At 38.1% G+C, this 25,441-nt stretch overlaps 1 protein-coding gene across 3 annotated transcripts in view; it reads left to right on the forward strand.

Annotated features, from left to right (window-relative positions):
• The window catches only part of FSTL5 (follistatin like 5), a 420,360-nt gene that overhangs the window by 68,980 nt on the left and 325,939 nt on the right, over window positions 1-25,441 (forward strand). For 2 of the 3 annotated variants that reach the window (XM_042470475.1, XM_042470477.1), the window contains exons 3-4: window positions 106-139; window positions 8,645-8,665. In XM_042470475.1, the coding sequence (XP_042326409.1) occupies window positions 106-139; window positions 8,645-8,665 (55 nt within the window). The remainder of the gene's footprint in view (window positions 1-105; window positions 140-8,644; window positions 8,666-25,441) is intronic. The other variant, XM_042470476.1, reaches the window with a different exon arrangement.

The following is a 25,441-nucleotide window of genomic DNA, read 5'->3' on the forward strand; positions in this document are numbered from 1 at the left end:
TAAATAAAAGTGTTCACTGTCTTTTATCAGAATGTAATAAGTTTTTTATTGACATAAAGACAATATCAAAAAAGTAATTGCTATTCTCTTTGTTTTGAATTACAGCAAGAAAAGACTCCAGAACATTCAAGAAATAAAGGTATGTATATAGACAGGATGTTGTTGTTGTTGTTGTTGTTGTTGTTCAAAAATAAATAACCTATGCTTTATAGTTTAGCATCAATTGGAGTGCAGTATTTCTGTTTCCTGTTATATTTTACCTGTTTTTTTCATTTAATGGAGTGTGAATTACACAATTTGAAATGTCATCATTTGTCAAAATTAGATAGTACTGAATGTTTAGGTTGGATCCAGATTTAGATACTGGTTGGGGATTTGTAGAAGTCAGTTTCCCTTCCTTTTCTTCCCATGGCACATACCCATCTCCCCTCCCTGCCCTGGCAAACAGAATTAATGTTAAACAGAGTGATTGCCATTCCAGAAGCTAAAATAAGATATCTCCACATGATTTCTCTCTATGCCACAACTACTCCCAGGGATGGGAATCTTGTAGCCCACCAAATCCTGTTAGACTACCAATCCCAGTATTCCTCATTATTAGCTATGCTGTCTTGGGTTGCTAAGAACTACAATCCTACAATCTGATTGCATAATTCCCATCCACTGTACTCATCAGGATCCTCTCTCTGTGTATTATGGGGAGGTTCACAGCTAGAGACATTGTCATGGAGAGAAGAGGAGAAGTCCTGTTTTCATAGCTCAGTCATCTGTGTTTGAAGCTGGGACTAGACAACTGTTCTGAGGAACAGAGGTTTTACGTACTGCTGGATTTAACTTACAAATGTTCAATAGAATTTATTTTAGGAAACTGGTATACAGTAAACTTGTGAACTTCTATATGTTTTGGTGTTGAAGCACGTTTTCCTGGTTTATAGTGTGCAAGGAACTCTATGAATCTGTCCAAATAACATTATTTGTGGTCATATGTGAGTTTTGTATGAAGTACAGGACAAAGTGTGACTACCATGTTCACTAAACTTGCACTAAATGAAACCTGCTCTATGGAGTTAAATTTGTCCCATTGGAACTTCAGTGGCAACAGCTGAGGTCAGTTTTAACTACATGATCTATTATAGGTTGGATCAGGCTCCACAATCTCTCTGAAGCAAGCAAACAAACAAAATCCACAGTACAACCCCAAAACAATACCTTCAGTTTACCTTATGTAGGGTCCTGAACAGGGTGCTCCTTGTCTTATGCTGTCATGGATCCTATACAGAATATAAATAAAATAAAAAGGGCAATTTGTAATACACTATGTAATTATTGGGGCTTTCCAAAGGTGCTTTCCACAAAAAGGCCTTGGGGTCTTCATGTAAGCACACTTTGCCTATGTACAAATAAATAACATCTTTTTTGGAATAATGTATGCATCTTATGTATAATGTATGGACAATCATCATTTTCATTTGAATTTGTCTATCATGAGGTACTTCCAGATTGGTTGAAGAAGTGTGTGGTCTCATGATATATTCTTGCCTCTGAATGCACTCATTCTATTACTTGGAGGGGGTTTCTTGGGCCTGCAGTGGAGCTTTCTAAAGGGTTTTATTTAAAAAAAAATAAATAAAGCTAGGGCATAGTTTGCTGAGCTGGGCTTTATGCTCTGAAAGACAAACTTACTGCTCTCTTGATTTTTCAAAAAAATCTTTCTCAAAGTTATAGTGTTAGAGTGCAAAGGTGCAATTTCACTGATGCAGTAATGCATTGTAGTACTGTAATTTGAATTTTTAAGAAAGATAGAGAAAGGAGAAGAGGAAACTTTTTGTCTGGGCATTTCATAGAATTAAAAAGAAGTTCAAGCAGGAGTGAAAATAAATTTTGCCAGTATATAGGCTAGGCCATTAGGAACATAGTTGAAGTATTTAAACAGAGAGCAGAGAAACAGAGAGAGAGAAAGGTATGGCAACAAATATTGTAGCCTCCAGCAACATATCAACACATTTGTCCCATCTGCAGAGGCGTACTGTAATACTTGTAATACATTACAGGTGTTTTTTTTTGTTAAGAATAGAAGGCATGTATATAGGGTAGGGGGAAGACTCCAGCAAGAGCATGACACAAAGCCTGTCTCATTCAATATGTTTTAGGAGTTATTCTGAATTTTAGTTCAATACAATTTTATCTGTAGGACTTTAGAACTTTTTATGTATTTTAATGATATGACCTGTGTTCTTGCTTTTGTGGCTTTTAAACATGTTCTGTATAAAGAAGTTTCATTTTACCAAAAGAAACATGTAGGTTTACTTAGATCTGTGCATTCAGTGAAGCATACGCATTAGATTTATACCATGATGTATGATATGTTTGTCTAGATTAGCATTGTCTGCATTAGGCTGAGCAATGTGTGGCTTTCTTATTATTCTTGGTCTGCAATTTCCATCATCACTCATCATTGGCTGTGGGAGCTGCAGGTAACTATATCTGGAGAAATCAAACACTGCCCATCCTTGTTTCAAAACTATTCTTCCACTGGATGAGAGATTTTGTCCATTTTCTATTATTTATTTATTTATTTATGGGCCTCTGACTTTTTTTAACTTATAAAAATTGTTTTGTGCATTCAACCATGCACTTTATTAAAAATATATTTTGTAGATCACTTTCTGTCCTTTTAAAAAATAATGGCAAAATTGTCCTCCAGGGGCATAGGGACTTTTGGGGACTAATAATTCTATTTTCCCAAAACATTTGGATGGGTGCTGGAGGTCATAGCTTCAAAAATAACCTCGGAGGCTGCCTGCAGCCTGCATTTTACCCTATCCCTGTTCTAGAGTATGAGGGAAACATTTTGAGTGAATAATCATAATCACCCCAGCACTGTCCAGCAGCACTTTTCTAATGTGTCAGGGAGTTCCTGGTATGAGCTGCTTGGGTTTAAAGGGAAATGCTTTTCTTTAGTTCTCCCACCCTTGCAAGCACTTTTGGGGAGGACATAGGTGAGAGCCTTCTCAATGGCTGCCTCTGGTAGAATTCCCTCCCTTGGGAAGCCAGCTTGGCTCCCTCTATATATTTTTTTCTTCTGACAGGCAAGACATTTATGTTTACTCAGGCCTTTGAGTGTTAACTGTTTGTTATTTTTTTTAATCAATGGCCAGAATTCACTTGGGCAGTTACAAATGTGTAACTACCATAGTTAAGTAGCTACGTAATGACTCTTGGTCCTACCCCTCTATCCCCACTTACCAGGCAGCAGCCACTGCTGTAAATGGGGGCCTGTTTCCCTGCCAATCTGGAAGTAGCTGAGTGATAGTCCCACTCTTCCTGTGAGTGATCTCCAGTGCAACAGGCAGGTCCCTGTTTAAGTCATCTTTGCAATGGAGAATGCTCATTCATGGTAGTAACATCAGTAAGCTGCTTCCTGATTGACTGGTGTACAGACCCTCCATTGATCACAGTGTCTGCTGCCTGTAAGTAGGAATTATGGGAGTTACATGGTCCCTATGTATCTCCTAAACTAGAGAATACATAAGGATCATGAATACAAAACAGTCACAAAAGTGTAACTCTAGATTATGCATTCATAACTGACTTAAGAACTGAACTCATGAGTCCAAATGCCAATGTTCCTCTGGCCTCATGATGTCCTGTATGGTGGTTCTGGAACAATCCCAGCCCCAAAAGCTTTTGTTCCTGTCTAAAAAGACCAGTCCACTGTGACTGCCAGCAGACCACATGGGCTTGTGCTGTTTCATGTTCTCTGTGCAGCCACAATCACAATCTGTGATGGTCATATGGATGAAATCAGTTTCCCAGTTTCCACCCTTATGGACTGTGGTGGGGGCTTCCCCAGGAGATATGGCAGGGCCAGCAGGTAAGAGGCACGTGGCCATGGCTGCTCCATGACATGGCGACATACAGGTGTGTGACCTACCCATCACTGTGCACCCACTTTTTGCTGCAGTGAACACCTGAAGGCCCAGGTAAAGAACCAGGTCAAAACCACAGTTGAGATGCCATGGGTTTGGCCCATGGTATCCTGCCCCATCTGCATAGGTCCTTAGTCAATTCCAGGTAACATCACTATATTTTAACAACATTCTAAAACTATTACTGTTTTTAATACTTTTATTTATTTAAAAAAACCCACTGTATTATCAATTACTTAATTGTATTCAATTTTGACTCATATTGTTCTCCACCTTGGGTCTCATATTGGAAAAAAAGTGGGATATAAATTAAATAAGTAAATAAAAGAAATTGCCTTGTTTGAAAATATAAGGGGTTGACTTGAATCTTTTGCATATAACACATGGGTTCAACACTGACATATTTCTCCTAAGTTGTTAGCATTTTATACTTATAGGCCTGGTGAAAATAATTACCGTCCTCAGTATCACAAGCAGATCGCTGGGCATCTAGTATTCTAGCATCTATTTACCACAAAAGAGATTTGGAAAAAAGCAGAGGTCGCTTTGTCTCCTTGAAGTAACCTCTCAAAGTTACAGTCTGCTTCTGCTTAACAAACTGAAAGACTGGAGACAGAACTACACAATATTCTTACTGAAGAACAAACAATTTAAACAATTTATGTATGTAGAATACACTCACGTATCCTACCCTCAAAAGCCTAGCATCCTATCTAGCTGTGCAAACGATGATGTGCCCACCATGTGGCAGCAAGCGCTTCCCCATTAATTTCAATATGGGGGAAAGTCAATATGTTCATCTCTTTGGACATGCAAAGCTGTTCCCTTCATTGAATTTAATGGAAGCTCTTGCCAGCACATATGCTCACCAGAACACTTGACGCCTGCAATGAATTAATGGATTAGGTGAAAAAGAAAATTATGACTATTTGTGTGCCTAAGCTTATCAGCCTAAACATAGTCAAATATTGTTCTTCTGAAGTCACCATGGGGCCTGCTCCATAAATATTACTTGCTTTGAAGATTTTACTCATAAAGAAAAAAAATTATACATTTGTAGATACTTAAGTACATGCCTATTATATCTCCCTGTGAGAGATGCTTCATGCATGTTGTCTTCCTCTTTTACAGCATCAAATTATCTAGAAAGTGTTTTTTTCTGCACAGCAGTGGCTGCAAAGCAAGCTCTTAAGAATGATTTCTGAGTGTGCTACTTCCATGCAGTGAGGAATATGTTAATGGAGGTCACCAATACTTTGCAAGTTGGCAGGGCCCAGCATGCTCAGAAGTTCATTAGGTCTTCGATTTAAGAGACTAACCAAGTATAAAGATGCTGAAGGGCTGTAAAATATCTCCAACAACTCTATCCATTAAAGTCTGACAACTCCAGTTTACGGGATGCATCCAGGATCCTCAAGCAGTTATCTGGAGCAATCTTTTTGCAAATTCAGTGTTCATGCTTTAGTACCCATAATTATCACACTTGTCCTTTCACACCTTCTCATTTAAGCATTTGTGGTTCAGAATCAGTTTTCCCACTGTGGTTGACTGAGTACTAAAGTAGTCAGAATATGCTTCCATAATGTTTCCCCCTTAATAAACTTCAAAAATGAGTTTCAAATTATAATTAGAAGTGTTGGCCCTATTTAGAAATTAGGGCCTGTTACAGACTGCCAAAATAAAGCTGCTTCGGGTCTCTTTGGAGGTATGCTGTTTAAATGATGCATACACCCTAAGAATCCGGAAGCTGCACCAAAGCTGCATTCCAGTGCTTAGGAATGGAGTGTGGCTTTGGCGCGACCTCCGGACTCTTAGGACCCATGCAGCATTTAAATACCATACCTCCAAAGTGACCCGAAGCAGCTTTATTTTGGCCTGTCTGTAACAGGCCAAAAATAGTTAATAGTGGAGTTAACTGTTAACTAACCTCTAACTGTAGTTAAGACAAATGGATAAGGTGGAGTGTGTAATTTTTGCATGAGTAGTGAGAGGACTAAGGGCAATCTCTTGGTTAGGGATGGAAATAAATTTAGCTTTGACAAATGTAATATTTGTTCCACCACCTCTTGAGACTTTATGTGAGAAACTGTGTGCCTCACCTTCAGTGTTCACACATTTTTGAGGTTTACAGAGTGTTCTTGAGAAATAAAGTGAGGACAAAATGGTACATGTGTTTTAAAATGTGAAAACCTAAAATGTGTATAAATGAAGCATGCAAGCATGTTTTAATCAATGAGGAAAATATGCCTAAATTAAGAAAAGTGCATGAATGATGTTATGTAAAGTGAAATTAAATGCAAAAGACACATCAGATAAATGTGTAAAAGGTACATTAATTTTGTGTGGACAGAAAACATTATGTTTCACAACCAAATATGAGAGAACTATAGGAAGAATTTTCACATTCCTACCCATACTATAATTTGTTCATTTGTCAGTAGCCCCATTCAAATATTGTTAGAAACCAGAGCTCCATAGGAACTCTGTTTATTAAAAGTGAACAGTCTTTGCACAGGGGCAGGAATAGATGGTTTTCCTCAAGATGTCAGACTGCAAGGCCCAGAAACTCATGCCAGCTTAGCTACTGATGAAGGATGCTGGGAGTTGCACTTCAACAACACCTGGAGGACCATAAGTTTCTCATCCATGGTTTAGCTACTTCTGCATCAATATGGAACAATTACCAAGGATTCACTAGGCCGATGTCTACAATAGTAGCATTTTCACTTCTTAGCTGCCATCTGTCTGCCATGAGTACATTGGCTTACAAAAGTTGCATACAAATATAATAACAGATAAATTACAGGAAGCTCTGGGTAAGCTCTATCTAAGTTTTTTAAAACAACAGCAGCAGCAGCAACAACAACAAATCAGCTGAAACCATTATGTGGCTGAATACCTCATCTTAAGCAGTTTATAAAGTAGAATAGATCATGTATGAACGTCAAAGTTGAAAAAGTTACCTGAAAGACTTTGGGTATGCATAGGCTGGGAAGTCCTTTGGATATAATCCTGTTGTAATTTATCTGGTCTCTATCAAGAACTAACTGATGTCATTGATAGTGTCTTTAGGGCTATAACTGCTTTTTATTATAGTGTGGGTTGAAATACTTTCCTTGCTTTTAGAATTAAGGAAAAATGGTTGAGTAGAATGAATTAAGTCAATTGCTATATCTGTTAGCATACAGTACACCCTTGCCTTACGCAGGGGATCTGTTCCGGACCACCATCAACCCCGTGTAAGGAGAATAATGCATATGCTCGAGCCCCATTAAATATAATGGGGCTCAGGCATGGCAGTGTGCCAACACACATGTGCCATGGGCGCATGCACCAATCATTCTATTGTAGTGTGGCTTCAATGTAAACTGAAAGCCACATATAGTGCACCCGCGTATGGAGCGGGTGCACTGTATATGCATTATCTGACGGGTATTAATTGTAATGCCAAATAGTTCTTTTCCTTCTGTATACTTCAAGATTTCTGTTGTATATCATTTGTTACAGCTAAGAGCTGTACAAGAATCTCACTGGCAAATGGTATTTAAAATCAGCTTCCATTTGTATAACCCAGTCTGTTATTTCAAAACAAAGCCAAACCTGGACCTTTGCCCAGTATTTTGCATTTGTATTAGTAGTTAAACCTCTGCTGTTTGTATCTTATTTTGGAATGTAGATGTTTGGTTTTCCAGAGTAAATATTTTCAGTAGCCTCTGGGACTTGTCTCTGTGTTCTGTTTCTCTCTCCTGCCTTTGTCCTATATAAGTGTAGTGCAGTATGCATCTGTCTGCTTGTGGATTCTGCCGAGCACATGGCTGCCCAAGTGATTATTGTACAGAAATAACATGATGCAAGATGTATTTATTATTTCTTATTATTTTAAATCTCGCCTCCACCTTTCCAAAAAGCCACTCTGCATGGCTCGCCAGCCTTTGCTTATGATTCTAGCTGTTGCACTGCCTAGGTTTTTGGAAACCATAGATATCACCCAATGTATTGACTGAAACTTGGTATTTATATTGATTGTAACAGAACTGTGCATGTTACTTCTATTTTTTAAAAAATAGTTCTGTTCTATCTGGTTCAGTTTTATTAGCTTTCTTTATGTTTTTCAATCATTCTTGATGGTTGACCAATGGGGGGAAAAATCTCATGAACCTGTAAGAAATTTGAGCTAAGCCCAAATGGGAAAGTGTTGTTTGCTAATACTTTATGTAAATAATGTTTGTCTCTTGTGATAAATGACACTTTTTTAAATACTCTGTGTGTGTGTGTGCGTGCGCGCTCGCGCACATGCACTATAAGCAAGTGAGAAGTGTTTTCCCATTTACTGTGAGGGTAGAACACATTTTCTCACTACAGACTGGGTCTATGAAACCAATGCTTAGCCAAATATGTTTGTCTTCAGGGTGTGTGGTGGTGTGATACAATGCATAATGGTAGTGGAGTGAGTCCACAATAGTAGCAGAGAGAATAAAACTACAGCAAAAAATGACAGTGAAAACACCACTCTGAGGCACTTCAAAGGCATCTATTTCATTACCAAACTAATCCTTAGTTGAGTGTTCTACATAGTCCTGATCTTAACATTTTAGCGCATCATAGCAGAAATCCATCATTCTGAAGAAGGATGACAATTCTAGTGTCATGTTCTGAGATGATAAGAAAAAAATTAAGAAGTTGAATTATTTTTTTTCCTGTTTCTGTTTGAATAGGTACTTCTGATTCTACACAAGGTAATCTACATCTAAGGCATGATGAAAATTATGATGCAGCTGAGGCTTTTACTTACGGCCCTTGTTACAGCTTCTTCTCTTTAGCAGCTATCAAGCCCATTCTTACCTGTTTGTGGAATATATCTGAAAATTATGTGGCATCTTAAAGGAGCATTAAATGTAATGAGAAATGTAGACACTGGGAGAGTATTTATTGTGCATTAGGAATCCATCATACTTCAACAGAACCCCAAAATCCAAGCCAAGTCAAATTCTAACAGTTTGGGTGCTTTCCAAAGCAGGTTCCTCTGCAAAGCTACCAAACTTGATTTGGGCTTTGGTTTTCACTAAAGAAAGCACAATTTCTAAGCACTTTGAATAGTTCTTTTTCCTGAAAAAACACCCAGAGTAAGAAAGAAAGGCAGGGAGGAAATGCCATTGTATACTGACAAATTCACTTTCTAATTCTAGGGCACATTTATGCAAATTTCTGTAGTCCATGTGGTTTGAGTGTGGGATTATGACTTTGATAGAAATTTATGGTTGCATGGTATTTTCTTGGATCTAAAGAGATGCCGAGGAAAGAAACAAATCTGAAAGAGCTTTAGAGTTAAGATTTTAGAGCTTTAGAGAGTTGTATTCTGTTGTTTGTGGTTTGCTTTAATTTCCTTTTTTTTTAAAAAGGAGTCTTTTTGTGCAAGGATGGGACTATGAGTTGGCATTCTTCCAATATCACCATGTTTCTCTATTTCAACGACTTAAAATAGTTTCTATACACAATAATTTCCAGTTTAATCTAAAACTTGGAAGCCTTTCTTTCCTCAAAAAGGCAACTGTGCCTCCCCACCATTCTGCCATTTTTTTTAAAAAAAGAAGTGTTGACAGATTATTTTGAAAAATAAAAATGGAAGGCATATAGTTAAAAAAATCCCCACATTATTTCTCTGTAATCTGAAATGAATAGTCTCCTCATTTTCTGCATGCGGATATCTACTTCTGAGAAAAAGCTACAGCCTTTTATGGATTTCCAGGGGCTGTCAGTGATGGGCACCCCCTCCCCCCCAAAAAAGTTTGATCTCCAAATGTTGAATTGAAACATAATGGCTCAGACAAATTAAGTCAAAGCCAAATCAAATTGGGTATGAACATAATTTTGTATGCATTTCTACTTTCTGTGTCTGCTTGGAAATTTGCTCCCTAATATGTTTAAGACACTTACAGTGGAATCTGATTGGCATCACTGAATCCAGTCCATTCCCAGATTGTTGAGTATTGAGTCACTTTACACATATATGCATATAGACAATTGTATAAAAATACAGCTCTTTCCAAATGCTTACAAAGCAAATAGGTTTAACAGGCAAGTAGTGCTAATGGAGATGGCATATCATTAAAAAATAAAAACATGAAACACTTTGGCAAGGCTTTCCAAGAACAAGATTAAAAGATCTCTTTACTTCCCACATCTTTCTTTTTCCATGCACAAAATCTTAAGACTTCTTACACTGCTACATATATGCCAATATCTGACAGTTACCATCCATTTTCTCATGTGATCAGGTTCTCTTTTCCAGACAGAAGTGAATGTCTTACATGGATGGCTAGCTCTGTTGTCACTCCAATGATGCTGAGCAGAATTTGGGATTAATAAATCCTGTTGTTTTGTTTAATTCGCTTAGATACCAAAACTATGTTTTGTGTTGTACATTGCTTATAATGGCACTTTGAATGGGTAAAATCTGGACTATAAACACTGTGCACCAATTTAATACTACAGTCATCCCTCCATTTTCATGGGGGATCTGTTCTGGACCCCTCCACAGAAATGGAAATTCACACATATTCAAGCCCCATTGGCTTGAATGACTGCGCGCTCCCATGCATGCCATTTTAACCCTCCCTGCTTGCTGGTCCATGAAGGACCGAGACCACGGACTCAAAGTCTGCAAAAATGGAGGAGGACTGTAGTTGTTTTAACTTGAAATAAATTCTAAAATAGAAAGGGTAACAGAAAGCCATCTTCTATAATTATTTCAGCAGTCTTTTCCAAAAGAAATGTTGGGTTTTAATTCCATTCACATTTATAGTCACATAGGTCCAAAGTGCACTGCAGAAATAATCCCGTTTGAGACCACTTTAACTGCCTTGGCTCAGTGCTTGGGAATCCTGGGAATTGTAACTTATTGTGGCACCAGAGCTCTCTGATAGAAGGTTAAAAGTCTCATAAAACTCCAGTTCCAAGAATTCCCTAGCACTACGTCAGGGCTATTAAAGTGGATCATTTCGGCAGTATGTTTTGGACCATGTGCTGTAGCTTCCTCATTTTCAGTCATCCTTCGTTTAACTTCTTGTGGTGGACAGAGCTCCTTACAGTGTATGACTTTAGGATCTGCAGTTGCTCACAATACTGTGCCCTGTCACGAACAGACAATGCTAGGTTGAACAGTAGAATATTGATATGAGGTTCTGTAATTACTCTATGAATTTCTCAATCATTCAATCCCTTTTCATGTTATGTGTACCTTTAACAATGGGAATTCAAAGTGACTATTTGCTTGCAGATCCATTTCACAAATGTAATTTTCTATTATTGTGAACATATTGTCTGCCTTTTCTGATTTCATTAACAAACATCTGTTCTTTTACTGATTTTTATACACTAGGCTTAAAGAAGAGACCATATGGGAATCACTTGCTGTGTGCCTGTCATTCCTTTAACTCTTGGAAAACAACATAAGGCACCTGCACAGTGCTTGAGGCTCTAAAGCCAACCCTAGTTGGAAAGTCAGATTGATATTATAGTTGGCATCCTAGAGTTGTTTGAGCTTTAACAAAATATTTTTTTAATCCAATACAAAATGAATATAAAGCAATAAAAGAAGAAATCAGCATAGCAATTGCCTGTCTTAGAATTAGTAATAATGGTAGTGAGATCTAAAAGAGATCTGATTTTTGACTCTTTGTTAGACACAGAATATCCCCCGGTGATTTCAAATGCTACAGAGTAAGCTGTCATTGTAAGCATATTATTCAGAATAGGCATTATGGCATTTTTTAAATATTTCTCTGGATATTGAACAAATGTTTCTGCACTGTAATGGAAAACATATTTAATAGATCCATCTCTGTACAGTGCTTTATAAAATTATCATATAGGGCAAATTGATTTGGCAATAATCAAACGTTCGGCAATAATCAAATGAATCCTTTTGGATATTTTAATAGCGCATAAACACTGAACAAAAATGGGCTGTCATTAATTGCTTCATTTCTGATGAATTTTCTAATGAGATGTTTTGAGATTATTATTATTATTATTATTATTATTATTATTATTATTATTATACATTATTTATATAGCACTGTACATTTACACAGTGTTGTACATACAACAATAAAATCAATAAAAATGAAACCTGCCAATGGCTTACATTCTACAAAATACATATAAACCAATAGATAATGATACAAAATAGAGTTAGATAAAAATAAGCAGGCAACAAATTAAAAAAACATCAAATATCAAATCAAATATCAGATAACAATCGGATAAACAGTCACACAATGCCTGGGAATGCTTGCCTGAACAATATAGTCTTCAGCTCAGTTCTGAAACTGGTTAAAGAAGTGATGAGCCGTGTTCGTGGGGGAAAGAAGTTCCAGGAATAAGGAGCAGCAAGTGAAAGGGGACGAATCTGGGAAGGGGCAGTGGAGAGCCTGGGCTGGGACAGCAGACCTTGACTACCAGAAAGGAGGGCATGAGTAGGAATGTGAGGAGAAAGAGGTTCACATAGGCAGGTTATAGACCGCCGCTTTGAGGCGGTCTGCTGCCGCCGCCGTTTGCTCCGTAAGGGAGCCGTCGCAGCCACACCGCGCGGCTCCCTTACGGAGCAAAAAAGAAGCTCCAAAATGGAGCTTCTTTCTGCGGCGCCCTAATGACGTCGCGAGGCGCTGCTGGTGTACTCGCAATGTCATTAGCGCTGCGACACGTTCGGACGCACAGCGTCCGATATGTAAAGATGGCGCCGGCCGTGTGGAACGGCCGGCGCCATATTGTACGGACAGAGTCCGTATTAGACCCAGGGGCGTCTAGAAGAGACGCCCCTTTTTAAAAATGGGACGTCCTGTGGACGTCCCAAGTGGCGGTCTATAACCCGCCATAAATAAGGAGGGGCCAGCCCATGCAGGGCTTTTAAAGTCAACAGCAGAAGCTTATACTGAATATGGAAGGGGAAGGGGAGACTGTGAAGGGATGGTAATAGGGAGAAACATGGTCAAAGTGGTGAACGGATGTAATAATTAAAGGATGGAGGTGAGAGAGAGGAAGCCCTGCCAGAAAGAGGTTACAATAATCTAGTCGTGAGATGACCAGAGTGTGGACCAGAGTCTTGGCAGTAGAGGCTGAAAGAAATGAAAGGATTTTAGCAATATTGTAGAGAAAGAATCTACAGGCCTTGGCTGTGGCTTGGATCTGGGGGATACATGACAAAGAAGAATCAAAAATGAAACCAAGACTGTGGGCTTCCTGGACCGGTCCAATAGAGATGTCGTCAACGGAAACAGAAAAGGCTTATTGAAGGGTGGATTTATGTGAATTACAGTGATGTTCCTGAATATTGATTAACAGAATGGTACACTACAACCAGCTGATGAAAAAAAGAGATTTTACACACACACACACACACACACACACACACACACACACACACAGTGATGCTTCCTAATTTAGGTTAACTAGAGAAGCATGCTTGGGACTAGTTGGCAGGCAAACTCCAGTTACATATTGCTCTGATGTAGTTTAATAGCGTTCCCATATACAGATAATTTAAAGTCACTTCAGACAGCATAAACATTTTGCTTAGGGAAGACAGTGCAATGTCTTCTGGATGCCTTTGACTAGTAGTCAGGAATGGTGGAAGTTGTAGTGCAATATTCTGACAGGCTACCGTTCCCTGTTTAAGAACAAATCTAATTTCTTTCTTTTAACACAGAAAATGAATTTGGGTCTAAGGCTTGGGTCAGATTTGTTTATGGCCTGATCAGATGGCATTACCTTATGATCTGCCTGCTAAGACAGTTTCAGTCTATATTATTATTATTATTATTATTATTATTATTATTATTATTATTACAAATATATTACTGAGAAAGTGTTGTTAGATTTGTGATATCTGACATCTTAACCATTGGACTAATGGGAACATTTTAGAAAGCGTAACAGGCAATCAAAGAGTGCAGATGTTACTCAAAATATTTCCAGTGTTTTTGGAAGAAAGTTGCAGATTTATCCCTTAAATGAGTAGCTGAATAATGTACAATATGGTCTTAGTAATAACATTCAATTGTCCATTATTCAGAATTGATGAATAGAACTGCAAAGTACAGAAACACCAAAGATTAGCCTTGGAAGATGCTGGCAGAAAATGTTTTATTGTTGTCAGAAAGCACAGAGACAAGGATTATGATTTACAGACTATGACGTAAATCTGTCATAACATTAGTGGAGGAAAGCTGTGTTCTAAGAAAATTTTGATTACTATTCCAGTTGTACAATCAGTAGCAAATGTGTTCTTCTGGCCACAAGGCCACAAACTATCTCCCTATATGGGGACACTGCATGCTATCACTTGTGCAACCTTGTTTAGCCAGAAAGTGAAGTTAATCTGCATAGTTATGCATAGTTATGCACAGATTGATAGCTTGGAACTATGTGATGTTTACGATCAGAACATTATTTGTGTAGGTGGAACCACATCACTGGATACCCAAATGTTGTGAGGCCATGAGAGTAGATGTGGGTTGAATGGGAAGTCATATAAGAGGCCCTCTGTCCACAGTGTGGTGTAAGGAAAAAGTGTTTTACTATTATTTAATTAGTACAGTAAATCCATTAAATCTTGACATCACCATATCCATACTTAGTAGATTCTATTTTGCATGTTGGTTGATGTTTGTATATTGAAGATATCACTTTATCACTTTTTATAATTATGGAAGAGTCAGAATTGGTTAATACACAATGAGCTCAGTTGCATGTGCGTGCTTTCTAAGATACAAAAATATCTTTCAGATGGAAAAGTATCCCCAACATTAGACTAATCGACTTGTTAATGATTATCCTTCCTCTGGATGTTATACTCTTCAGGGTTACCCAATCCTATTACTTGCTCGGAGCTACCCTTTTCAACTCTTTAATGCCCAAGCCCCACAGTAATAATACTGCTGACTCTTTCAGAACTCAAAGCTACCTCCCTGTTGATAGCTTAAAGCAAGGCTTTGTGATCTGAAATGGTTAGTAAGGCCATAGGTTCAACCACGTGCAACAGCTGAAGTGCTTTCAATGCTCCCAGCAGATGGCAGTGGAGTACTCAGTACATTAAGCATTGCATTATATCATTGACAACTCTTTTTTAAATGCATATTTTCCTTTAAAGAAATGATGCATGCTCTGTTGTACAAATGATTTAATCCTAACATTTTGAGTTCTTTTTCCCCAACATCCATGCACAGAAAGATCATGAAGTCAAGAGTTAAGTGCTGATAGCTCTGTAGTGCTATGAAGATTTTAGTGATGCATTATACTGGGCAGTTCTGATACACCATTTGATCATCAGCATACAACACAAGGATAGAATTTGGTTTTGCCTCTGTGAAGTTGAAGGCTTTCATGGCCAGTATCCATGTTTTTTTTGTGAGTTTTTCGGACTATGTGGCCATGTTCTAGAAAATTTTCTTCCTGACATTTCACCAGCATCTGTGGCTGGCATCTTCAGAGAATGCTTTGCATGGAAAAAGCTGGGTGTGTATATACTGTGTGAGCCTGGGAATGCAGGAGTGATGTGCATTTGTATTGTTCAGCACAGAAGGGGGGCTGGGCTGGGCAAAGTGCTGTTAAAAAAATATTAAAAAGAGTTTTGTTTTTGTCAGAGACCTTGTTAACTGGTATGCCTGTATACTAGAGGGTCAATATAGAAAACAAATAGACTACATTTTTGGCTGGAGAAGATGGAGAACCTCAATTTTCTCCATAAAAACAAACCTTGGAGGCTATGACATTAATCATGAACTGTTATTTTTAAAAGTTGTTGTTGTTGTTGTGGGATTCCAAGTAATTCTTGACTTATGGTGACCCTGAAATCATATAATTGGAATTTATCACACGGGAGGAATTTCTCTTAATTTTGAATGAAAAGAAAGTGGGACCAGAACGCATTCACGTGAATTTGCTAGTTCAGCGAATTTACGTGAATTTGAATTGCGTTCAAACTGACTTCGCATTGCCCGAAAACAGATTGCCCTAAATTGCGTGTGATCACCTCTCACGCAATAATGTGAAACCCTATGATTATGTTTGGACTGACTTCCCATTGCCCAAAATTGCATGTGGTAGTCTATCATGCAATAACGTTAAACCCCATGATTGCGTTCGGATTGCCATTGGATTATACTTCCAATTTCCCTTGTCTGATAATGTCTATTGGGTTTTCTTTGCAAGTTTCTTCAGAGAGGGTTTGCCACTGTCATCCTCTGATGCTGAGAGAGTGTGATTTTTCCAAGGCCACCCAGTGCACTTTTACGCACAAGTGGGCATTTGAACCCTGGTCTCCAGAATCATAGTCTAACACTCAAACCACTATACCACCAAAGCTAAAGGAACATGTTTAGTAAAGCATAACATCAAACTATCATCTAAAGAATATAACCGTCTTATTTAAAGACCCCATAAAGACCATATAAAGAACAGAGCAGTACTAGACCTAGTCAACCATGAACAAAAACTGTGGATAGAAACCAAGGACCTAACAGGGAAGGATGCAAAAAAACTCTGTTGCTAAAAAAGAAAGAAGAGCTTCATTAGATCTCTTCACAAGGGTAAGGCAAGTGCTTTAAATTCAGAGTAGGGTGAAGCACTTTTTAAACAACATATATTGATGATTGATAGATAGAAATATTAACATGCTTTTGAATATGTTTTAAACATATCTGGCATGATATACCTAATAAAATAATTACTATGCTTACTAATTTTTCATTTCATATGTAATGAAATACTTGAGAACATTAATGGGAACAGAAAAATTTGCCCTTCTTTATAATTGGTTTGATTTATATTTTTATGCTGTTTTTCATCAGATTCAGCACATCACTGTGTCTAGTATACTCTGCTCGCTATCATTAAAGATGGTGCAAAGTAGCATTGAAGCACTTTTCCCCATCTGTGCTTCATAAAGAATGCTCTCCAGAGTACTGAGGCCAAGTTCTCCTCCCAGATAAGATGAACAGTGTGACTTTAAATAACCGAGTTCAACGTTGTGGTGTTGTTTGTTTTGTAATTTAAGTAGTGCAGAGATGAGAATATTTACGTACAATGAAGGACTGTCCTGGTGATTTTCAAGAACAATTAAGATTGTTGTCAGCCATTTGGTATCAAGATTCTATAGTCGGGCAGTCCTTCAAAAGAAACCTACCACACAAGCCACAAACAAACAAACAAACAAACAAACAAACAAACAAACAAATCTGCCACTGACATAGCAGGCCTTGTTAGTGGATTTTTCAGTTCAAAGAAGATCTGTGCACTCTTTTTCCTCACTCTGATACACATCCATGCCCTTTTGAAGAAATCCTCCTCAACCTACACAAGATAACCTCTTGTTAGAGGAACAGCACAAAAAAAGTGTAGATGGGTGAAAAGTTTTGTTTGCATGGGACTATAAATATTTCCTGAGAATGGGTCCAAGTTCAGTTCAGCTGTCTTCCTGTTAAGCTGTGATGTCTGCCTCCAATTACCTTCCAGATTTTCTCCCCATAGGCACTGGGATTTGCCTTTTGCTTTCTGCTGCCAAATGAAAAGAACATGAAGTATCAAGGAAGCAAGGGATGACATGACCTTTGCATTTCCTTTCTAGTGCAATGATTGAGAAGCTCTGTCTTTCATATTTACAAGATCCAATGGTGTATCCAATGATGTTCTGCTGTATCTCCCTTCCCAGTGCCCACCCATTTGAAATAAAGAGAAAGACACAAAACATGTATGGATAAACAAAGGCCTCTTTATTAACTATTGAATTCTGATCTGCAGTAGGGCTGCTTAGTGTGGTATATGCTGAAATAGGTATAATATTACATCATCTCCCACATGTGAAGTGCTAAAAATAATAAAGAAATAAAACTTTTATTTTTACCTTGCTTTTTGTTAAAACAATCAAATCGGCTTATAATATTAAAATAATATAACAATATATACAACATATCCCCCCCTAAAAAGAATTAAACAGTTTAAGGTTAAAATTACATAAAACAAATAAAATAATAATGGTGGGCAGAGTCATCATATATATGTGGGTGGTCGTTACGTGTTGACCCTTTTCTCATTGATATGTTTCTGTGTTCATGACTATTTGTTACCTTCTTAAGCAGGATCCAGTGAAGGTTGCATCCAGACTGATTAAGGAACCACACAGTCCCTGATTTTGTTTCTGCTCTTTCCCATTTTATTTTGGAGATCTCTACAAATTTTGTCTATCCCAAAATATTTTCTGTCAGCTCCAAATGTGATCAGAGACTTTTGAGACCAGCACTCCAGGTTTTTGTAGGTTGTTGTTGTTGTTGTTTCATGCCTTCAAAACATTTCCTACTTATGGTGACTCTAAGGTGAACCTATCATGAGGTTTTCTGGGTCTGAGGGTGTGTGACCCACCTAGGGTTTCTTTGGCTGAATGGGGAATTGACCCCTCATCTTTGTAACCCAGTGCTCAAACCACTGCAGCATACTGGCTCTCTGATTTAGCTCAACCCAGTATAAAATTGGGAAAAAAGGAACAAAATATGGGACTTTTGATTCAGTTTGGATGCACCCAAAGTATATAATAGTATACTGACCAATGTGTGCATGCACACAAGCATGTATGTGTATCTGGGCTGTGTTTTAAACTGCATGGTGCACTTCATTATGCTTCCTTTCCATGTTGGGATCCTAAAATCCATATCATAAATTCACTGTAGAATTACCAAGTCATATAATTTGTAACCAGTCATTCAAACAGGATTTTTTTTTAAAAAAGAACAGAGTAAGAAACATCCCCCTGAGAAAATGTGACTGGCAACTTAAAACCAACCAGTAAGCCCGCAGGCTAATTAGACTTTGGACCACAGCTTATTATAGACTCAAAAAGTTCAATTAAAGCCCTGGTGGGTTTGAATGAGAGATAAATGGAGCTCACCTAACAATGGATACAAACCAGTCAAAGTTCCATGCTTGGAAGTTCAATTATTTCCTATGACATTTAAAAGTATTTCTTTAACATCAGGCCCTTGCTTTTGTTTATTATAAAGTTTAAATGATCATTAATTCAATTCAGAAATGGATGGGACCAGGAAAAATCAATTTAGGCTTCACTGTGAGCAACATATTTTATGAGTCTTTCTATCCTCCATCAGACCCAAACTGTACCTGAGGTCTGGCTATCTAAAAACAATATGATGCCCCACACAAGGTTTTGTAAACAGAGTTTCTAACTGTGTACTTTGAAAGTCACAGGAACTTTTAGTGATTCTTAAGGAGGTGTGTTTTGTTTTATACTCTGTTGCACAGCCTGTGTTTTACAATGACCCTGAACTCAGTGAAGCATCATTTATACTAAAGTAAAGAAATTGAACTTTCAATAAAATCCAGAAGTGAGTTCAGAACTGTTTTGCAGATTAGGTCTATATTTTATCCAGCTATGTGCAAAGCGGATCCAATGTCTGAATTCTAGAAAGTGACAATATACATACCCCCTCTGGGTCAATCACTTCCACCCATCCCCATTCATTGTTCTATATGTAGAATAAGACAGGAACATAGATTGGAAAATGGCTAAATTAGGGAGTGTAAAAGAATAATCTGCCTTGGTTTGCTTCACACTCTTGTTTTGTAATCCAGGCTAGCTGCAGACACAGATCTGTAGGTTGCAAAAAAGAAGATGGGGGCGGGTTATAGACCGCCGCTTTGAGGCGGTCTGCCACCGCCGCCGTTTGCTCCGTAAGGGAGCCGTCGCAGCCACACCATGCGGCTCCCTTGCGGAGCAAAAAAGAAGCTCCAAAATAGAGCTTCTTTCTGCAGCGCCCTAATGACGTCGCGAGGCGCCGCTGGCGCACTCGCGACGTCATTAGCGCAGCGACACATTCGGACGCACAGCGTCCGATACATAAAGATGGCGCCGGCCATGTGGAATGGCTGCCACCATATTGTACGGACAGAGTCCGTACTAGAGCCAGGGGCGTCTAGAAGAGACGCCCCTTTTTAAAAATGGGACGTCCTGCGGACGTCCCAAGTGGCAGTCTATAACCCACCAATGATTATTACTACCTAGTCAGGTAAGGATAAGAATCACAGGACAGGCTATAAGCCCAAGAAAGAAGCATTGCCAAGGCAAGAGACTCACCCCACCACCAAAGAGGATGTGTGTGTTCTAGCTTTGTTATGAACAGTAACAGTGGCCAATGAAGTGAGATTTCAAAATTTCTTAGGGCTATTAAAAAAAAATCCAGTCTTGCAAGTTCCAGTATGAACTGACCTGCTTCTCACTCTAGAATAATTGTGTGAATCGGACACTATTCTCAGCTTTAAGAACAGCTGTTTTGAGTGCTTTGATTGTGGATTCGTGCATGGCAGGAGGCTGGATTGGATGGCCCTTGTGGCCTCTTCCAACTTATATGCTGCATGCTGCAGAAATGCTGAAAAGCCAGCTTTTTAACAGCTCAAAAAGGAAGGGCATTTTGCAGCCTCTTTTTGGGCTGACAAAATGCCAGATCGGAGCGGCTGCATGTGGTTGCCATGGTCCTGATCCTGTTTGCTTTGGGGCGATTTGAAACCACCCCTTCAGGGCCATCTTTTTCATTCCATAGTGTGTTTGTTCTTAGGCAGTTTTGCTGAATGGTGAACTCCATAGTTTGTAGGCTTGAGCTTTTGCTATTGTACTCAGTCTGTAGTACTCTGAACATTTTACAAGTACCATTACTTGTTGATATAAACCTGGCTCCTTGATATAAATATTTCTAAGATATAAAAAGATAAAAGGTCAAGTATTCCATGTAATGAGGGTATTTCTTTATTACACTAATATGGTACTAGGAATATTTTGCTTGGTTTTCTTATGTACCATATGTACTGCTGAAATGAAATTTCATAGGATATGAGCAGAGGGTTACACTTTTAAAGAAAACAACTGGCACAGAAACCCCTTTCATATGACATATGTTAAGGAGGATCTAATTAGTATACACATTGATTTTCTCCCTATTAAATGAGAAGCTGTGGTTTCATAGCTTTAAGGATAATTGCCCACTAAAATGCACTACAAATGGGGAAAACCTATAAAAATAATATTCTGCTATCATAATTTTGATCCCTAGAGGTTCGTTTATGCCGCCTGCAATATGATCTAATTAGCAATTTGTTGACCTTCTCACCTCACAAACAATGAAGAATTCCCACTACTCGTTATAATTAAGTCATCAAACACCTCAAAATAAAAGAGGTATCCATAGCTAGAATTACAAGAATGTAAATAAAAGTGGCAGAACTAGTATGGGATCATAAAAATCTGAAGAGAATATGGTTAAGTGTTTCTAATAAAACCCTCCTTAAACATATTCTCTAGAGCTTTTTTAGCACACTTTAATTCCACTGCAGAAATAAGACTTCTAATCATCTTCTGTAGAAGGAAAGGATAGTAAATTGAATGAGGTATTAACTTATAGACTCCCTTTATAAATGATAAGCAGTGATATATTTAGTTTGCTTTATAGTCTTCTTCCCTTACAAACAAAGTTCATGGCTTTAACTGGGGATATAATAAGCATTCATAAAATTATCTAATATTTTTGTAGATTTATTTTGTTGTGTCTTCCCTTTCATGCCCCAATTATTTCTGTAGATTGATCATATAATGGTCCATAATTTGTGTGGATGGTGAACCATAAGGAAATACAATGAAATATATTTTACTTTTACAGTGGAAGCTCTCATAAGATTTCATGGACACACTTCTTAAATAATTAAGTTTGAAACTGCTGTTGTGCATTTGTTTTAAATAGCTTGTGAAAAGTAAAAAAAATGTGGGGCTATATCCAAGGCTTTGCAATTATGATAGTTTACAGCAATCTGGCACCATAGTGCTAAATATCCTCCTCCCACCCCTTGATTCATAGCTATGGCATGTTCCCATGTACTGCAGCTGTTACATTTCAGAGGATGCAAAGATAAATGTATACAAATTACTGATAACTTCTCTTGGCTTGAATATTTCCCCCTTGGTTTTATGTGACTGATATCATTGGGTTGACTAAGTTAGCAAGTTTATTTCACTTTATACAACATAATAATCATAATACTTTGTGTTACTAGTGTACAATTGTCTATTCCTATCTAGAGCTAAGGTCAGCCATTCACATTAACCCCTGATTCCATGGCTCAAGCAGCTTAACAAGGGGCAGGAGCTCATGATTGCAACCCACAAATGTTTAAATGCAATCTCACACCTGATAAACCAATCTTTTCAGGTGCAAACCCAAGTTATCTGGTGACAATAACGGTCCCACTGATAAGGAATGCATTTACTGAACTGCAGTTCCAGACAATAGTAACAGCAATTTGGACTGGTAAATACCAGAAAGCTCATATTACCCAGAGGAAATGTGTGTGTGTCACTACTGAGGATCCACCTCACTGATTTATTGTGTGCTGTACAATTCTTTCAGAAGGAGATTTTTGACAGTTTTGTTGGGTAGCTTGATAAAGAAAAAAATAATGTTGTTATTGAGAGATGATGACAATGGAGTCTCTTACATGCTTCTAATGCTTTGTTCTTTTGCCAGGGAAGATTTGAGGTTGTTGTTGTTGTTGTTGTTGTGTGCCTTCAATTCATTTACAACTTATGGCGACCCTAAGGAGAGCCTATGATCAGGTTTTCCCAGCAAGCTTCTTCAGAGGGAGAATTATCATTGCTATCCTCTGAGGCTGAGAGAGTGTAACCAAAGTCACCAAGTGGATTTCTATGGTTGAGCTGGGATTTGGTCCCCCAGTGCCCTAGGTCAAAGCTGTAACCATTACACCACACTGTGAAAGCTCATCAGTCAAATTTCATATTCTGAATTGTTTTATCTCACTGTACCTCTTTGTATTAGCAAAAATTTAAATGGCTGTTCCAAAGTCCCTTGGATGTTTTTAGGGATGTGGAAGCCAATATGTATGAATAATTTTGTACCGTATACCCATCTTACAAGAGCTTAATGTGAAGTGATGGAAGATATCCGAGTCTAGCAGGATACAGTAGACAAAGAATATAATCCCAATTATGTCCATAATTTCAAGAGTTGTATTAGATGTATTCAAAAGATTACAAAACTAAATAAATCCACGAATGATTTTTTTAAAAATGTAGAATAAGTTTTGAACTGCATAGATAGAATCCTGTATAGAATGCTCTTTGTCACGGTTTTCTGACACTTAAGACATTGATTTTTTAAAATCATTTTTTGAATATTTGGACTTTTCTTTTCATCCCACATAAGAAATATAAACTAAGACTTGGTAGACAAACTTTGGTTTTCCACTCCTCTCCTCATCACTTTGACTTTGTGTTATTCAATCTACAGCGCAATGTGCCTGTGAACAGAGATCATCTCATTATTGTAATTTACACAATTCTTGTAATTTCAGAAACAGGCCACAAATACTTCCAATGAATTCAGAAAAAAAAAGTTCAGGAATTTATGCACTGGTGCAGAGACTGAAAGTTATTGCTGTAATGGCATGGCACCAGAGAATTGTCCTACCACTGCTTAGTTATGGATGGCTTTAGCATGTCATTGTATTCTTTATTTTGAAATGTAAATTTCAAAGCTCTTCTACTCATTCTTAAGCACTTTGGAACGCAAGTTGATCTCACAGCTGATCTGGCCTTGTCACAGGCATTGCAAGTGCACCATATTTTCCCCCAAATCCCTGATAAAAGCATGTGAGAGATTTTTAGTATTGCTTTTGAAAAGGCAACACTATCAATCTAGTGCTTTGTTGGCCAGTCATAGAAAACATTCCACCTCTCCTGCCAGAATGTTTCAGTGCTCAGTGATCATAAGCATCAGAAACTGCGCTATAAATTTCCCTGTAAACAAATGACTGTGGCATGGTTCCTTGGGACGATCATCAAGAATGCATAGTTTGGATCTCAGCAACTGATCTTGTTTCCAGGCAAATTGCTGACATAATATTTGTGGCTAGCAAATTTAGACTGGGCATTAGGGAGTGATTATTTGGTCCTGCCATGTCTTACAACAGCCCTAAATATGCATTCCCTACAAGCTTGAATTATACCTGCAGGACTGGGTTGGAAATCAGACTTTGAGCAGTGCTTTGTGCTGAATAAAAACCACAAAGTTGTTGAGTTCAGTTTCTAAGGCATAATGCAACAGCAAAATTATACCTGCCAATTTTATTTTCCTCCTGACTGCTGACAGGGAAACTAAAACTGTGCCTGCTAATAGACTGGGGAAAGAGTAGTTAAGATTGCAGTAACATAAGTAGTTCATACTGTCATTAGCTACAAACCAGGGTATATCAAGTGCCCTCCATTCTGTTTTGCCCTCGTAGTCCTGACTTTTATTTAATCAATACTAAATACCCTTAGCAGCAGGACTTTAGCTGAGACATTTCACCAGATTCCTCCTTCCATATCATCCCAAACCCCCTGCACTGTGTACAGATGGGTCTTGCTGCTAGGTATGGCAGAAACGGTCCTGTAGATTTGTAGATTTAATGCAGTTTGACATCATTTTAACAGCCATAGCTCAATACAGTAGAATTCTGGGATTTGTAGTTTGTGAAATATTTAGCCTCTGTCAAAGGCTAATAAGATGGCTGACAGGATGCAGCCAAGACAGATAAAGCAGTGTCAAACTACATTAATTCTGCCGTGTGGCTGCAGCCAGTGGTAAAAAAAACAACAGAGGCCTGTTACAGACTGCCAAAATAAAGCTGCTTCGGGTCTCTTTGGAGGTATGCTGTTTAAATGATGCATGGGGCCTACAAATCCGGAGGTCGCACGCAAACTCACACTCCATTCCTAAGCACTGGAGTCAGCTTTGGTGCAGCTTCCGGATTCTTAGGATGCATGCATCATTTAAACAGCATACCTCCAAAGAGACCCGAAGCAGCATTATTTTGGCAGTCCGTAACAGGCCTATGAATTCTCATGATATGGCTTCTTAGAGTTTGTATAGTTATCCAGTTCTGGTTGCCTTTGCATCCATTTGTTCCATTCATTTTCCATTCATGTTTGTAACAATGTATTGAGTCTGCAGAAGGGTTCTCCAAGGTTTTTTCAAACTGGACATTATTTGCTGAGCTAGTCCTATGGCTTGAAACGTATTTAAATTTTTTTAGCATCACAGTCATAGTGGAAATATGGTGTTTTATTAATGCAGTATTGCACCATACTTTTTTTTTAAAGAGAGAGTAAAATGAGAAGGGGACATATTGTTATATTATGCCTCAAAATTAAAAAGAAATCCACTTGAAGGTTGAAATAAAATGTTGCAGCTGGTACCAGCTGGCATTGTTGTTTCTGTAAATTTTATTGGGTTGTAATCCTGCCTTAATCCACCTTCCTGGGAGAGGCAGAAAAATATAAATAAAATTATTATTATTATTATTATTTACCAGGAATTGCCCAAAAATAGTCCAGGACAATAGAACATTGTTTGGATGATGATGATGATGATGATGATGATGATGATGATGATGATGATGATGAT

The sequence above is a fragment of the Sceloporus undulatus genome, chromosome 5 (genome assembly GCF_019175285.1).
Source record: "Sceloporus undulatus isolate JIND9_A2432 ecotype Alabama chromosome 5, SceUnd_v1.1, whole genome shotgun sequence".
Taxonomy (NCBI): domain Eukaryota; kingdom Metazoa; phylum Chordata; class Lepidosauria; order Squamata; family Phrynosomatidae; genus Sceloporus; species Sceloporus undulatus.